The 14,798-nt window shown below is 53.6% G+C and overlaps 1 protein-coding gene across 2 annotated transcripts; it reads left to right on the top strand.

The window, feature by feature from the left end:
* The first annotated feature begins 1,100 nt into the window (after positions 1–1,100).
* On the top strand, positions 1,101–14,495 carry GOLGA7B (golgin A7 family member B). Of its 2 annotated transcripts, XR_004626231.1 has the most exons (5): positions 1,101–1,459; positions 4,191–4,343; positions 4,431–4,532; positions 5,746–8,099; positions 8,883–14,495. XR_004626231.1 is itself a non-coding variant. In XM_034663102.1 (4 exons), exons 1-4 carry the CDS (start codon positions 1,322–1,324, stop codon positions 5,851–5,853), a joined length of 501 nt encoding a protein of 166 aa, XP_034518993.1. In that variant the 5' UTR covers positions 1,101–1,321; the 3' UTR covers positions 5,854–14,495. The 2 variants fall into 2 exon arrangements, 1 of the variants encoding a protein (XP_034518993.1); XM_034663102.1 differs by having other exon boundaries at positions 5,746–14,495.
* Positions 14,496–14,798: the final 303 nt, after the last annotated feature.

A 14,798-nucleotide genomic window follows, 5' to 3' on the forward strand; every position in this document is an offset into this window, starting at 1 on the left:
GCAGAAGCTTCTCCCTCTGTCTGGGCTGCTTTTACGTCCTCTCCTCACCTACTGCCTGCCCCCTACCACTGGCAAGTCTTGGCCTTCCCTTATGACTCAACACAGACCTCAGGAGTCTTTTCTGAGTAAGCGTTTCTGGGTAAGATGTTACTTCTCTGAAGCATTTATCACAGGCTAATTTATTATGTAGTTACTTGTCTTCCTCCCTGGAGCTCACAGACTGTCTTTTGCCCAGCATCCCCAGAGCCTGGCAGTAGTAGGGACTCAATAAATGAAAGGAATGACTGAATGGATTCACCTTAATTACACAGGATGAACTGGCTGTGTGTTCACTCTGCCCTTGGGGCTTGGTCTCCACGTGGTTTCAATGTTTGGCATATTTCACCCAGTGGAATGCTAGTTTCAAACGTGGGTGGCTAAGGCTGGAAGTGGAAGAAAGAGGCCCTGTCCTTCTGCGGAATTGAGCCCACCCCCCTCAAATGGTAGAGTCTGTGTCAATGTCAAGTCTGCATGTATGGGCAAGGGACAGAGTTGCCCCACTCCTTCTTATGAGGGCAAGGTGTTTCTTTGATTTCTAGCTTCAGCCCACTTTATCTGTAATTTTCTCTGGGGAAGTTTGGGCATTTGGGGGCCCCTTCTTTCCTGTGGTAGGAGGTCCTGGATGGGAACGCTATCCCTGGTGCTCTCTGACCTGGGCTTTAACTTGGCCTGAACCTGAAACTCCCTCCAAGGTGGTGAGCATATCAGGTCCTCCTCTGGCCTGCATGCTTCCCTCCCCAACTCTGCTGTCAACCCCACTTCTGGGGTCTGAGAGCTCAGTCTTGTTCAGTGCTGGGTTCCCCAGGCATGAGGCTGGATAAGTTGTGAATATTTGATATTTGCTAAGTGAACAAAAGTGTGAAAGGTTCTATGTGTGTGAGAGAGACAGAGAAGAAAAAGAAGGGGGGGAGGTGGAGGGGAGGGGGAGGGAGAGAGGGAGGAAGAGAGAGAGAGAAGGATCTGAGCCAGTCACCAGGAACTCTTTTCCTCTTGTTAAAATTTGTTTCTGGCCCTGTTGATGGTTCCAGAACCTCTCCTTTTGTCTCAGGTTTGGCTCTGCTTCAGGCTTTTTCTAGATCTTTCTGGGATAGCTTGAGATATCTTGTCTGGTAAGCTCCACAGTCGTGCTTCCCCGTGGCCTTCCTGGAGCACTGGTAGGGTGGCTAACATCCTGGTTTGCTCGGAACTTTCTTGGTTTTAGCGCTGTAAGAACCACATTCTGACACCTCCTCAGTCTTAGACAAACCTGGATGGATGGTCTCCTTGAGTGTGTGTCTCCCGTATGCCTCCGCAGGTCCACAATCTGCAGGAGCTGCGGCGAAGTGCCTCACTGGCCACCAAGGTCTTTATCCAGAGAGACTACAGTGATGGGACCATCTGTCAGTTCCAGACCAAATTCCCCCCAGAGCTGGACAGCCGGGTGAGGATGGCATTTTTTTTTCTTGGAACACAGACCATGATGGAATCAAGGACTTAATCAAACGTATTTTTTTTTTCCAGGATAAAACTAATATGTGTCACATCACTTGTTCCATCACTTCGCATGGAAGAATTAAACCATATCCCTGACATTGTCCTGCTGTCCCCGCATGGAAAGTTAGAGCTGGAAAGGCCTCAGATTTCCTAGTTCAGCAGCCCCCAAACGTCAGCAGCACTGGAGAGTCACCTGGAGAGCTTATTAAACAAAAGCAGATTCCTTAGTCCTGCGATGGCAGCAGCGTCAGCCATGTCCGCTCTTAAGCAGTTCTCAGCCCTAGCTGCAGAGCTTTAAAAAAATCCTGATGCCCAGGTCATCAGCCAAGGGCTCTGCCTTCAGACTCAACTACCTGGGTGTCTCATGGGCCACCAGCCCCTTGCAAGCGTCAGCTCCTGCTGCCAACTTTTGCTTCTGGTTCCGGGGCATGTGTGTGCCTGGGTCCCATGCCTCTGTAGAACTGGCCTGGGATCGTAGTCGCACTCTGGAGGGCGACGACAGACCCCGACTCTTTCATTCAGCAGCCCAGGCCCATCCGAATAGGTTTGGGAAGGCGGGGCAGGGCTGCCTTTTGCTAATCCGATCTCTAACCAGCTTTTAGGGAGCTATGGAATCTCCTCATCTCATCAAATGACATGCCTGTCCTTTGGGGCATGGTGACTCTTGGGATAGAGCATAATGTTCTCTTATGCGTTTACTCCAGATCTGTGCAGGGACAGTGACTGGGAATCCCAAAGCTTCTGACTATTCTTGGGGAGACCTTTTGTCCTAGATGGGCGTGGAAAGTCCCTAACCTATGTGAGGGACAGTTCTGATCCTGTCGTGGTGAATGGGGAAGGGGGAATGTAAAAAATGGGGCTATAGACACTTTGACACCTGTTGAATCTGGAGCATGACCTTCCAATCTAGTGTAGGGTTATGTTTTGAAGAGCACAGACTCAGGTCAGAGCTGTGTAACCTTGGACAAGTTCACTCAGCAAGTATTTACTGAGCAACTACTCTGTATGAGGCACTGGGGATCTAGAAGTGAAGTCTTGGAGTCTATTTTCTGTTAGACGGTATGATGAATAAAATAGCAAGTAAATATGTAGTAGCTCCAGGGGTGACCAATACTAGAAAAATCAGGGCGCAGTTCACGGGGCTGGGAGAGCTGGGGAGAGGTGAGTGGCCGGGGAGGTCTGTGAGATAAGGTGAGACCTGAGCCTGGGGTGGGGGGGGTCTGGGGAAAGAGTGTTGCCTCCAAGGGCACGGGTGCAAAGGACTTGGGCATTTTCAGGAAGCAGCAGAGCAGTCAGTGTGGCTGGAGTGGGGCCTGAGTGAGCAGGAGAGTAGGAGGCAGGCTAAGGGGACGTAGTGCCAGACACTGTAGGGCCTAGCGGACGTTGTAAGGACTTCTTGGATTTTACTTGGAGAGAGATGAGAAGGCTTTGGAAGCTCTTCTTCAGAGCTGTGACATGCTCCGACTTTAGCAGGCTCCCTTGGCAGGGCTGGGGGCAGAGAGACCAGTGAGGAGGCCAGAGATGATGGTGGCCTGGACCACAGAGCAGAGCTTCGATCTGCTGAAAGTGAAAAAAATGCATGAAAGTGTGCTATCTATTTCGTTACTTTTATTAAATTTTTAAAAAAGATTAGACTTTGCAAAGCTTTTTTCAGATGAAGCAATTGATTAATTTATTTTTTAAAGATTTTATTTATTTACCTAGGAGAGAGAGAGAGCACGAGCAGGGAGAGGGGGAGGGCCAGAGGGAGGGGGAGGGGCAGAAGGAGAGTGGGAGGGGCAGAGGCAGAGGGAGGGGCAGAGGGAGCAGGAGAAGCAGACTCCCTGCTGAGCACAGAGCCTGACAAGGGGCTCCTGAGATTATGACCTGAACTGAAGTCAGATGCTTAACTGACTGAGCCACCCAGGCGCCCCAGCAATTGCTTAATTTAATCTATAGTTGCCAGATGAATTTATAAAAATCTTATTATTTTTTAATTGAAGTATAGTTGACACACAATGTTACATTGGTATCTGAAAGTGCTTTTAAGAATAGAAGGCATAGAAAGTGCTTAATAAGTATTAGCTATTATGATTATGGATGCAGGCAGGACAGTTGTGCACATACACGAGGCTGTTGTGTTCTTCATGACCTCTTAGGTTAGCGCCTTGAGGTTAGTGCCCCCTCCTGGAGAGACACTCCTGAGGTCTTACACAATCCCTCTTAATGCAGTTGGAGTCCCATTCAAACATGGGGAGCCCCTACCAATTAGGCCCTGGGTGCTTTCACAGCAATCAAAATGCAGGGGGGGGGGTGTGTGTGTGACGAAGTCACTAGAATTCCTGCCTGATCCCCTGCAGAAAATGTTCACATCTACGATATGGTGGGAGTTTCCGGCTTCCAAGGGAGGCCAAGTAGCCATTCTTATTCCCATTTTATAGATGTGAAAACTGAGGCTAGAGTAGTTAAGTCATTAGCCAAAGGCCGCGCAGCTAGTCGATGATCAAGTCTGGACTTGCCCCCAGGTCTCCTGACTCAGTCCAGTGCTCCACAGGCACCTGCAGCTTCTCTGGTCTTGCCTGTGGGCATCTCCCCCCACCAGCGTGGCGCTACCACTGCCACCCTCCCTCCCACCTGTGACTGTCCACAGTCCAGAGAGGCTGATCTCAATGTGGTTCCCTGTCCCTCTCTCCCTCCAGATTGAGCGGCAGCTCTTTGAAGAGACTGTGAAGACCCTCAACGGCTTCTACGCGGAGGCCGAGAAGATTGGGGGCAGCTCCTACCTGGAGGGCTGCCTGGCCTGTGCCACGGCCTACTTCATCTTCCTCTGCATGGAGACCCACTACGAGAAGGTGGCTCCCTTCCTGACTGCCCTGCATGCCCTCCCCCAGGGCTCCCCTGCTGCGCCCTCAATCCTCAACCGGCCCCTCTCCTTGCAGGTTCTCAAGAAGATCTCCCGCTACATCCAGGAGCAGAATGAGAAGATCTTTGCCCCTCGAGGCCTCCTCCTCACGGACCCGGTGGAGCGTGGGATGAGGGTTGTATCCTTCCTGGCTGTTCTGTGTAAGGGCACAGAGCTGCCAACCTGTAGGGTCCCTGGTGAGGCTACCAAGAAATAGGGACCACCCTAGGGGCCTCTGCTCAGGGATTTCCAAGGATTCTGCACATTGCAGGTCACCCACTCCCCTCCCCCCACCATAAGTTATTAATGCCGTTTGTGAATTTCAGGGTTTGCTTTTATCCAGCTACATTTATTCACTGCTTAACACATGCCAGGTCTCATATTAACTGCTTTGAAACTATGCAATTCTTGTCATACCCCTAAAGGTGGGTGACTCTTACTATTCCCCTTGTCCACGAGCACACTGAAGTTCAGTCACTGGCTCGGGGCCACCCAGCTGGTGGACATCAGAGCCAGGACTGGAGCGCAGGCCCACACTTAGCTATAAGTCTGTATTGCGCCTCAGGGAATATGCACATCTCCCATCCGTTCACATGTCTACGGTCTCATGGATTCCTGTGTGGGCGTCCTGCCGTCCCCCTTTCGCAGATCAGGAAATGAAGTCTTCATGGGCGGCTGGTCACCTGGAAAAGTGTGTGCACACATCCCGCCTGCAGTCATTAGCAAACGAGAGTAAAATTGTTAAAAAATAGATTTTGCTAGAAAACGGAGAGGAAAAAGAGTAAAGAAAACACAAATACTGGGATTTTCTGTTTACAAAGCCCTGTGAGAGGGGCTTCTTTTTATTGAGCCTTTCCTAAGTAGCGGGTGTGCTTACTGCTTTACATGCGTGATTTCAGTCGGTCCCCAGACAACCCCGAGATTCTAGGATTACCACCATTTTACATATGCAATCGTTACTGGGTAACACGTTAAATGACCGGTCTAAGGCCACATGGCTCAAGAGCAGGCGAGTCAGGATTTGAAAGCAGTACACTGATGTCCTCCCACTACCCGAGCAGTGACACCACCTGTCCTGGGGTTTGGTAACTACACCCCGCAGAGTGGGAGCTTCTGATCCGGTGTGCGCCTGCGCGGAGCTCGGCCCTCCGGGTCGTTGTGGACGTGCACCGAGTGCGTGCGCACCGGAGCGCGGCGGGCCGGGGTCTAGGGTCTACTGCTGCAAGCCTCGCGTCCTCGCCGTCTGGGCAGCGGCCCCGGCTGGCCTCCCGCTCCCCTGCTGGCCTCCGTCCGCTGGTCCGTCCGCCCCTTCTCGGCAGCTGGCAGGGGGTCCGTCCTTAACGCCGCCGCAGATCGAGATTTCCATCTACGAGGACCGGTGCAGCAGCGGCAGCTCCAGCAGCGGCAGCAGCTCGGGCAGCGGCAGCAGCGGCGGGGGCGGCGGGGCGGGGGCCCGGTGACTGGCCGAGAGTCCCTGCAGGGAGGTGTATGGCCGGACTGAGGGCCTCTCAGATCTGCGGCGGCTGCGCTACCAGAGCACCCGCTTCTGAGTCATTCTCTGGGCCCCCGCTGCTTCCGGGGGTGGGTGGGAGGGTGACTGGCCCGGTGTCCTTGCGGGGGTCCGTCTCCCCGCGCCCCCTCCCGCACTCCTGCCCCTCGCCCCTGGCAGGTCACTTCCTGATCTGGCACTTTCCCCAGGGGCCAGGTCGGGTCACCGCAGCCAGATCTTCCAGGGGAAGGCTGGGGCGGGGTGGGCAACAAGATTGGGACAGCCCTTTTCTCTGCCGCTCCTCCCCCAGCATCCCGTATGGGGGGCACAGGTCCCAGAGAGAATTCCCATTCTGCATGATTCCTCAGCCCAAATCCCACATCCAGCAGGACTTCCCCCTCCCCCAAGGGTCCTGCTCCCCATGGCTGTCTTCCAGTGTCTGCTCTTTCTGGTGCCACTGCAGGGGCTCTGCCTGTCTGTGAACCTGCCTCCACCGGATTGGAGGTCTGGGGAGATGGGAGCCACTCAGTCCCCTCCTGACCCCTTCTAGACTAATGGCTTCCCCTTCCTCCGTTGAAAGCCTGGAGGCCACATTGGCCTTGCCAAGAAACATCCAACACCTAAGATTTTGCAGGACACCAGGCGCTGGTTGTGGGGCACACAGCCTGGGGCTCTGGGAGGTTATATGGAGGTCTAGAGAAATGCTTCATGGAGACATGTAGCTTTGCCGGGGGGGGGGTGAACCTCCAGGACTGGAGCCAACTTCTCGAGATTAGAACCTGTGTGTACGAGAGAATGAGTGTGTGCATGCAGGCACATGTGTGAGTGCATATATGTGAGAGCACTGTGTGCACGGATGCACGTGTGGCTGTGCGGGCATGTGCCTGAGCGCACGTGAATGCATGTGTGCGAGTGCGCTTGTGTGAATGTGTGTGTGAGTGCATGTGTGTGTGTGGCAGTGCACTTGTCTGTTCCCCTTGGTTGCCAGGCCAATGACCACCCCTCTCTGCATCCTGTCTTATCTTTGTATGTAATGGTCTGTGGCTGCTTCCCTGCATGGGTCCAGCCTGTCCCTTTGTAAATAAATGTCCTAAAGCTCCTTGCCCCTTGCCTGGGGCTGCCAGCTTGGCTCTTCTTCCTGGTCTCTCCCCCACCTGCAAAGTTCTCCCCACATACCTTCCTGATTCTACTGTGTACGTTCTAGCAAAAGAGAAGTTGGGAGTCTAGGAGAGCAGAGCCAACCTTCTGGGGCCTTCTGTGTCCCTCTCCCCAACCACCCCTCCCCCCATGACAAGGCAACAGGGCTACACACGCTGTATATTCAGCCCGCCCAGGCTCTGGCGCTCTCTGAGGCTGCGTAAGCAAGACTTCCTTGGATGTTCAAAGGAGCTGGCAACCTGCAGGGGAAAAGGCAAACTCCTTTCTTGAAAGGGAAGAGAAGCACCCAGCCAATGAGGCCCTGGCTGCCAAGGCCCAGGGTGGCCAGTGGAAAGGAAGCAGCCCTGTCCTGGTGCCCCGATGAGGGACAGAAAGTGGCTGCCTGCCTCAGGTGGCAGGAGGTGCAAAAAGGGTATCTCAAAGACCAGCCACTGCAGGTAACTTTCTAGAACCAAAGAGGGGCCTGGTTTTCTTTTGGATAAGAGAGCAGTATGTGGGAGGGAGGGGCCGACCCAGGGAGCTGGAGAGGGCAGCCCGGTTCCTGAGCCCAAGTGGGTGGGTCCTCTTCCAAGGATACCCCACAGAGAGCGGAGACCCAGTGAGCTCCATGGCAACCCCCTGACCCCTGGGCCTGGCCTATGCCCTCCCTGGCCCACTGTGTGGCCGGGCCTTATGTCTAACCTGTGCCTCTCCTGTGGGATGGCTGGGCACAGGTGATGCAGTGGCCTTTGGTTTTATTATTTCTTTTTCCAATAAAAGGACTTGCCCAGCTTGAGGCTCTGCTCTGGTTCTCTCCCCTATGGTGATGGGCTGCCAGTTCTGTGCCCCAGGACTACAGTGAGGGGAGGTTCAGCTGCCCACCTGCCTCATGCCAAGGAGGTGGGGCTGAGTATGTTCCTGAAGGAGCGGTGAGCCTGACACGGGCAGGACCCACCCTGTCTTCTTGGAGCTTGTCGTCTAGCGGGGAGGCTACATTCTGGCTCCTCTAATCTGGAGCCTTTCTGGGGGCATTTGCAGCCTTGGGCAGAGGGAACCGCCTGACTGCGAGCCAGGTCAAAAGTAAGTAATGAATTGATTAAATATCCATTTTTTGAGCTCTTAACCTGGGTTGGGCCCTGTTAGGGGCCAGATCAGAGTCAGTTTTAAAGACTGGAAAAGCACGTGAGTACTGGAACCTAGTAGGGTCAAACAATATTTACTGAGCACCTATTGTGTGCCAGGTACTTTGGTAAAACCCTGTCTTAGAGCTGGGAGGGGATTGAAAGATCATCTGAACGAGGCCAAATGGAGGCCCAGAGCGGTCCCATGACTTGCCCCACGTCCCACAGCTGGTTCTCCCGAGCCAGTGCTCACTCTGACACCATGGGGATGGCATCCCAATGGAAGTTGCCTTACGCTGCAGGGTGGCTAGGGTCACACACTCAGGTCTGTGGACAAAGAGAGGGTCTCCCCAGAGCGTGGGGACAAAGGCTCCAGCCTCAGGGTGGGGACTTCGGGGAGGTCCCCTCTGGGTGGTGCTGAATGGGACTCTGGGTGGCTTCCACACTTCTACTTGCTGCTCTGAAGGGGCAGCTGGGCCTTTGCCTGAACCATGGGCAGGCCTGGACCCACTGCCTGGGCTCAAGCCTGGGGTGTGTGTGGGTGGTCACAATGGAGGCTGTTCTTTAACATGAGGGGGTGTTCATTCTGTCTGTCCTGTATGCAAGGTTATTAGTCGTAATATTAAACACTAGTAGCTAATATTTATCCCTCACTGTGTGCCAGGCACTAGGCTAAGACCTTACTTGATCATTCAGTCCTCACAACAACGCTATGGTGTGGACTGTTATTCCCATTTTACAGATGAAGAGACTGAGGCTCACAGAAGTTAAATGACTTGCCCAAAGTTCCACAACTAGGAAGCGGCAGCGCTTGGCTTTGAATCTAGGCAGTCTGACTCCCAGCCGTATGGAAGATGATTAATCCAGCTTCAGGGACCCTGTCAAAGCTTGAGGTCCTCAGCCATCCTAGGTAAGGATTTGACAGATTCCCAGGTAAGGACATGGAGCTGTGCCTGGTACCTCCAAGGCCAGGCTGGTACCTCTAGGCATCACGGGAGTGGGGGTGGGCTGCGCTCCTCACAGAACTGCGGGGCCCACAGGGGCCGCTTGGTGAAGGGCAGAGTGGGGAGAAGCAGGTGAGGCGTGACTTCTCTCTCCCTGGGTTTCCTCTGCTGGCTCAGTTACAGCGGGGAGTGGTCTCTCCTGCGGGTCCGGCTGCAGCCACGTCTCTGCATCCCCCTCGCCAGCTAGGAACGGGCCGTCAGCTGCCCCCCGGGCAGCTCTGGGCTGCCATTCCCTTCGCTACTGCTGCCAGGCTCTGCTCTCTAGCTTCCTTTGGGGTGTGCGAAAACCACAGGGTTTACAGAAGCTCATTGTGCCACTGAGTGGCAGAATCGTGCACTGCACCCCGGAATCAAAGTGGCCTGGGAAACGTTCCTGGAACCCCAAACACGCAGCCACTTCCACCCACTTTCAGAGGAGGTGTGGGGCAAAGATGGAGTCCCGTTGGTGGTGCCTCTCCCTACAGCCAGCTCCCGGGGTGCTGCCTTTCTCCTGGGAACCCTGGCCCCCTTCTCCACAGCTCTGGAAGGACTTACAGTAAAGAAGGTTACCGGCAGGAGGCACCAGCCCCTGGTTTTGGCTTTACTATTGACCAAGGATGACGGCAATGCAAATGGCGCTCCTAGTGAGACCTGAATTGGAGTTCAGGCTTCACAAGAGTAGCACGTGGTGGAGCCTCCTTGAGCCCCAGGTTCCTTCCACAGCTGTAAAATAGGGGTCCTAATACTTGCCAAAATTGCTCAGACCAGTGCCTCGCATCCTTGGCTGCAATCGATGTTACCCAGGGAGCAAGAGAAACTGCTGATGTGTGGTCCTTTCCCCAGAGATGCTGATTTCATTGTTCTGCGAGTGTGGCCTGGACATCAGGATTTTTTAGTTTCCCTGGAGAGTCTAGTGTGAAAACGAGGTCGAGCACCCCTGATTTTGACAGTATCTAGAGCCTAGGAGCTTTTTCATGGGCCTCTGAAAATGTCTGAGACCCAAATAAAAGTTTATCATTCCACAAAAGCAACAAGACATGAAATGAGTGCAGGCGATGACTCCACTTATAACAAATACGAATATGGGCAGAACGAACCTATGGTGTTAGAGCAGCTGCCCTGGGGTGGGGTGTAGTGAACGGAGGGGGCCTGGGGAGACTTCTAGGTGCTCACGATCTGTCTCCAGCAGAGTGCTGGTTACACAGGTGTGCTCGCTTTGCGAGAACTCCTGGAGCTGTGCACTTAAGATTTATATATTTTTCTATATGTATGGTACATTTCAATAAAATTTACCCAAAAAGTTTATTGGCTCCAAAATAGGAAAAGAAAACACAAAACTGAAATTAATGTTTCATTGCATGTCTACAAAATGTAGTACTGTCAGTCAGCCGTTCAACTCAACTGTGTGTGTGTGTGTGTGTGTGTGTGTGTGTGTAATTTAGGGAGAGTTGTGGATGCCTCTGACAATGTTTGATATGATGAGGGTGGGGCGCCCAAAAGAGAAGAAGTTCCCTGAAACTGCTTGGGTTTCCCCCAGGAGCTCTGAGCCTTGACCCCACCCCCTGCACTTAGGTGTGGGATGTGCCTTTATTGGGAGAAGCTCTTTCGGCAGATTCGCAAAGGGGTAATTGACCACCCCTAAGAAAAGACTGAGAACAGCCGGTTTTGAGGAGTCAGCGAGAAACTGGCCGAGAATGTGCTGGCAGGAAATAGGTGTCCGCTAATGCCTTCTGAGGTTTCCACCCGACCCCTCTCAGGCAACTTTGGGAGGACTCATTCTCCTGGCAGCGCCCAGGGCACACCGTGCCAAGCTCCCGGCTCTTCCTCTAAGGGGCTGTTTAACGGGCTTGTCGGGTCAGCGTCTGCCGGATGGCAGAACCTAGCGGGCAGCATCCTGGAGCTGCACCGGGACTTGCGGTTTTGAGTCGGGGCCGGTGGAGGAGTGGGAGGGGAGTCAGAGGGCTGCCTCAGCCTGCCGACCCTGAGTCATGCACTTAGCTGCCCTGAGTCCCAGCTCTGTCATCTGCAAAATGAGAGCACGATGAGAATGCGTCTTTGTAAATGGTCATCTATTTCTCCAAAGTAAAATATTATTGTTATTGCCGAAGTTACACCAGGACCTCATTGTACAGTGGCCTCGTGACACAGACTTATAGCCAGGTTCCATATTCTTGCAGAGAATAGATAGATATTTATCCAAGGGTTCGCTGATTCCCTAAAATATGCCAGGAACATTCAGGTACATTATTATTCCATTTAGTTCTCTAACACTCTGGTGGGTGGTTATATTTGAATTCTTATTTTATAGATGAGGAAACTGATGTTCCAGGTGGTTAGGTAGCTTGACAAGCGCCCACAGCTAGTAAGTGGCAAAGTAAAGACCCGAATCTAAGTGTCAGAGCCCAAACCCTGCTCTCATTCTGCCAGTGTGTCACAGTAGGGTAAAAGACTCCGTTCTACCTGGATTGGCTCCTAAAGGCAGATTCTAGACCCAGGGAGCAGCACGTGGGCAAATGCGGACACAGAAAAATTAGCTTCGCAGAGGCATGATGGGGCTCGTTATTTTGGAGTAATTCAAGTTATCGATTTCTGTAATGGAAAAGTGATTGGGGACCAGCTACCACCTGAGAGCAGCCTGAGCAAAGCTCCGGAAGGGGGAAATGTTATACACAGCTTACTGGACCTTGTGGACAGCAGTGGCCTTCTTCCCTCTGTCCCCAGTTCCTTGGTCAACTCGTGGAGGGTGGGGGGAGGATGGGGGTCTCGTCTTAGTCGTCTCCACCACCTCCCTCCCCCTGCCCCACACGTGTCAGGTGAATGGGAAATGCGGCCACCAGGAGGCTGGCAGGAAGAGTCAGGCAGCAAGGACAGGAATGTACAGATGTGGAATCCTCTGGCCCCTGGCGCAAGGTGACCCGAGAAGCAGCTTAGGCAGACGCAGACAGGTAGGTGGCCGCTGAGTGATACAGTTCAACTGCACGTGGCCACTAACTCAATTAAAGGGTAGGGGCAGCGACCCTAGGCCCTCCCCTGCTTGGGCAGCTGCTTCGAGTTGCCCTGGACATGATCTCGTGGCTCTGCTCACGATCTCCATCTGTCCTGAGACGGGAGGGAGGGCAGAGGTAGTGTGCATCCTGACCCCACTTAGGCCCTGCCTGGTGCTTCCTGAACACCATGATTTAAGGTGAGTAAATCCTCCTGGGGCTGCGTATGGTTCCTGGAAAGTCTGGGCCTGGAGCCCTAGGGAGGGAAGTACCTTGGGTGGGTGGATGGATGGACGGACGGACAAGTGGATGCATACAGAGAAGGTGGGTGCCGGGAGATGACTGATGGTTCAGAGGTGAGCGAGAGGGCTGCCAGGCTTGAGATGGATGCTCACAGACCCTGGAGAGGCAGGTGAATGGATGGGTACCGATCAGCCCCGTGCTCCCCAGTGCAGATCTAAATACAGTGCCGGAGCTCTTCAACGGAAAGATACTGTGTAACCCGGTCCCCAGATGAACTCTGCATTTGAGTGATGGATGTGTCTCATTGGGAAGGATTCTCATAGGTCTAACATCACCCCAGTTAATGACTTATGGATTGTTGTAAAATCAGGCAGTGCTAGAAGTGAAAGCAGGAGATTAGAGGGCCTGGGACAGGTTCTAGAATAATATCTGCTTTTCATCAGCTGGGCGCTGCACTGTGCACTGTGAATGTTTCAGCTTCGCAGCTCTGTGAGTTCTTAGGCTTTCCATTCTGTGGAGGAAGAAACTGAGGCTCAGAGGAAGTGGCTTCAGGTCACTAACAGGTCGTGTAGGTGGGGTGTCTGGGAGTCAAGCCTCAGTCCATCCGATCCCAGAGTCTCAGGGCGAAGAGAATGTTTTAAGGATAGATGGAAGGAAAGAGGGAGGCGGGGCCATAGGAATTTTGCATCAGCTCTCTAAGAAAGCGTATGGCATTCTGGCACACGAGACACATTCTTTGTTGGGGTGAGGCTTTGAGACCCCTCTCTTCCCTCTTTCCTCTCCGTGTCCGCCTTCAAGGCCTGTAAATCTTGAGCCAGGGGACCTGAAAGCACAGTGAAGGTATATATGGGGTTTACCTTCCTCCCTGGGGCCCAAGCTTGTTCCTCTGCCACGGTCCCCATGGGCAGATGGGGAGGGGACTGGGCTTTGCTCCTTCCCCAGGAGCTCTGCACTCAGGTCTGGTACGGAGGGAGGACAGTTAGGCCTTAGATCGATCTTTTGGTGGGGAGAGGGGTATATTAAATGATTCTGGGTGATAGGTCCTTCATGGCAGCTGTGGGTTTGGCCATGAAGAAGGACAGTGAGCTCCCGCTACAGCATGTATTCCAGGCTCCAGACTTCCCTTCTGGCAGGTAGGCCAGGCTCAGGAGGTTCTGGGCAGGGACTTCCTGGGAAGGGGTGACGCGGGTCGTCTTAGTGGTCTCCACCACCTCCCTCCCCCTGCCCCACGTGCCTGTCAGGTGAATGGGAAATGCAGCCCACCAGGAGGGCTGGCAGAAGAGGCAGGCAGCAAGGACAGGAACGTACAGATTTGGAATCCTCTGGCCCCTGGCGCAAGGTGACCCGAGAAGCAGCTTAGGCAGACGCAGACAGGTAGGTGGCCGCTGAGTGATACAGTTCAACTGCACGTGGCCACTGACTAACTCAGTTAAAGTGTAGGGGCAGCGACCCTAGGCCCTCCTCTGCGTGGGCAGCTGCTTCAGTTGCCCTGGCCGTGATCTCGTGGCTCTGCTCACGATCTCCACCTGTCCTAGGAGGGGAGGGAAGGAGCAGGAAGCATGCATCCCACCCCCACTCAGCCCCTGCTCGGTGCTCCACGAACACCAAGATTTTAAGGTGGGTAAATCCTCCTGGGGCTGAGTACGTACCCTCATCCCCTGTTCTTGACCTTGGCTGCAGCCTCCCTTCTTAGCTGCGCAGGACCCTCTGTGCACCTAGTATTCCCACTCAGCTCTTTCTCAGCGGGGTTTCATGGGCCAAGCGTGGTTCTTTGGGCACTTACACTGACTCTGATTCTGGGTCAGCCCATGGAAAGAAAAAGCTCTGCCCGCCCCCTTCCTATTTCGGAAACTGTTGATACAACTGTACTTATGAAATACTTCGAGCTTTCTGGAGAAGGAGGCAGCTGAGCAAGGAGGAGCCCCAGGTGGGACTCAGATTCCCTGCTAGGCTGTGGTCCTCTGGAAGTCACTGTTCCTTTTGGGCCTCAGTTTTCACAGCTGAACAGGATGGGGCAGGACTAAATGACTTCTCAGGTCCTTCTGCACTTTGTTGTAGGCTTCTGTGGTGGTGGAGGGCCCAATCCCCAGGCCAGGTCACCACCTGCTGGTGGGCCTGTGCTTTCTGCAGCCCGATCAATGGCACAGTCTCCTAGCTTTTTTTTTTTTTTTTNTGCTCTGTTTTTTTTTTTTTTTTTTTTTTTTTTTTTGCCTAATTTTATGACCATTCTCTCTGGGAACGGTGCTACGTGAGTGCTAAGCTGAGCAGCACCACAGCCCAGGCCCCAGGAAGGTTTGCTCTGCTCCCTTAGGCTATTTTCAGTCTTGAGGTCTTTTCCTGCAAAGCTGTCAGCTGCCCGAGGGCGGCCAGGGTCCTCCACATCTCCCACATTGCGGGTTCCCGGGAGACCTGGGCCACAAAGCAGGGCGTGCCGGGAGCCGTGTGAGC

This window comes from Ailuropoda melanoleuca, chromosome 6 (genome assembly GCF_002007445.2).
Source record: "Ailuropoda melanoleuca isolate Jingjing chromosome 6, ASM200744v2, whole genome shotgun sequence".
NCBI classification, from domain to species: Eukaryota; Metazoa; Chordata; class Mammalia; order Carnivora; family Ursidae; genus Ailuropoda; species Ailuropoda melanoleuca.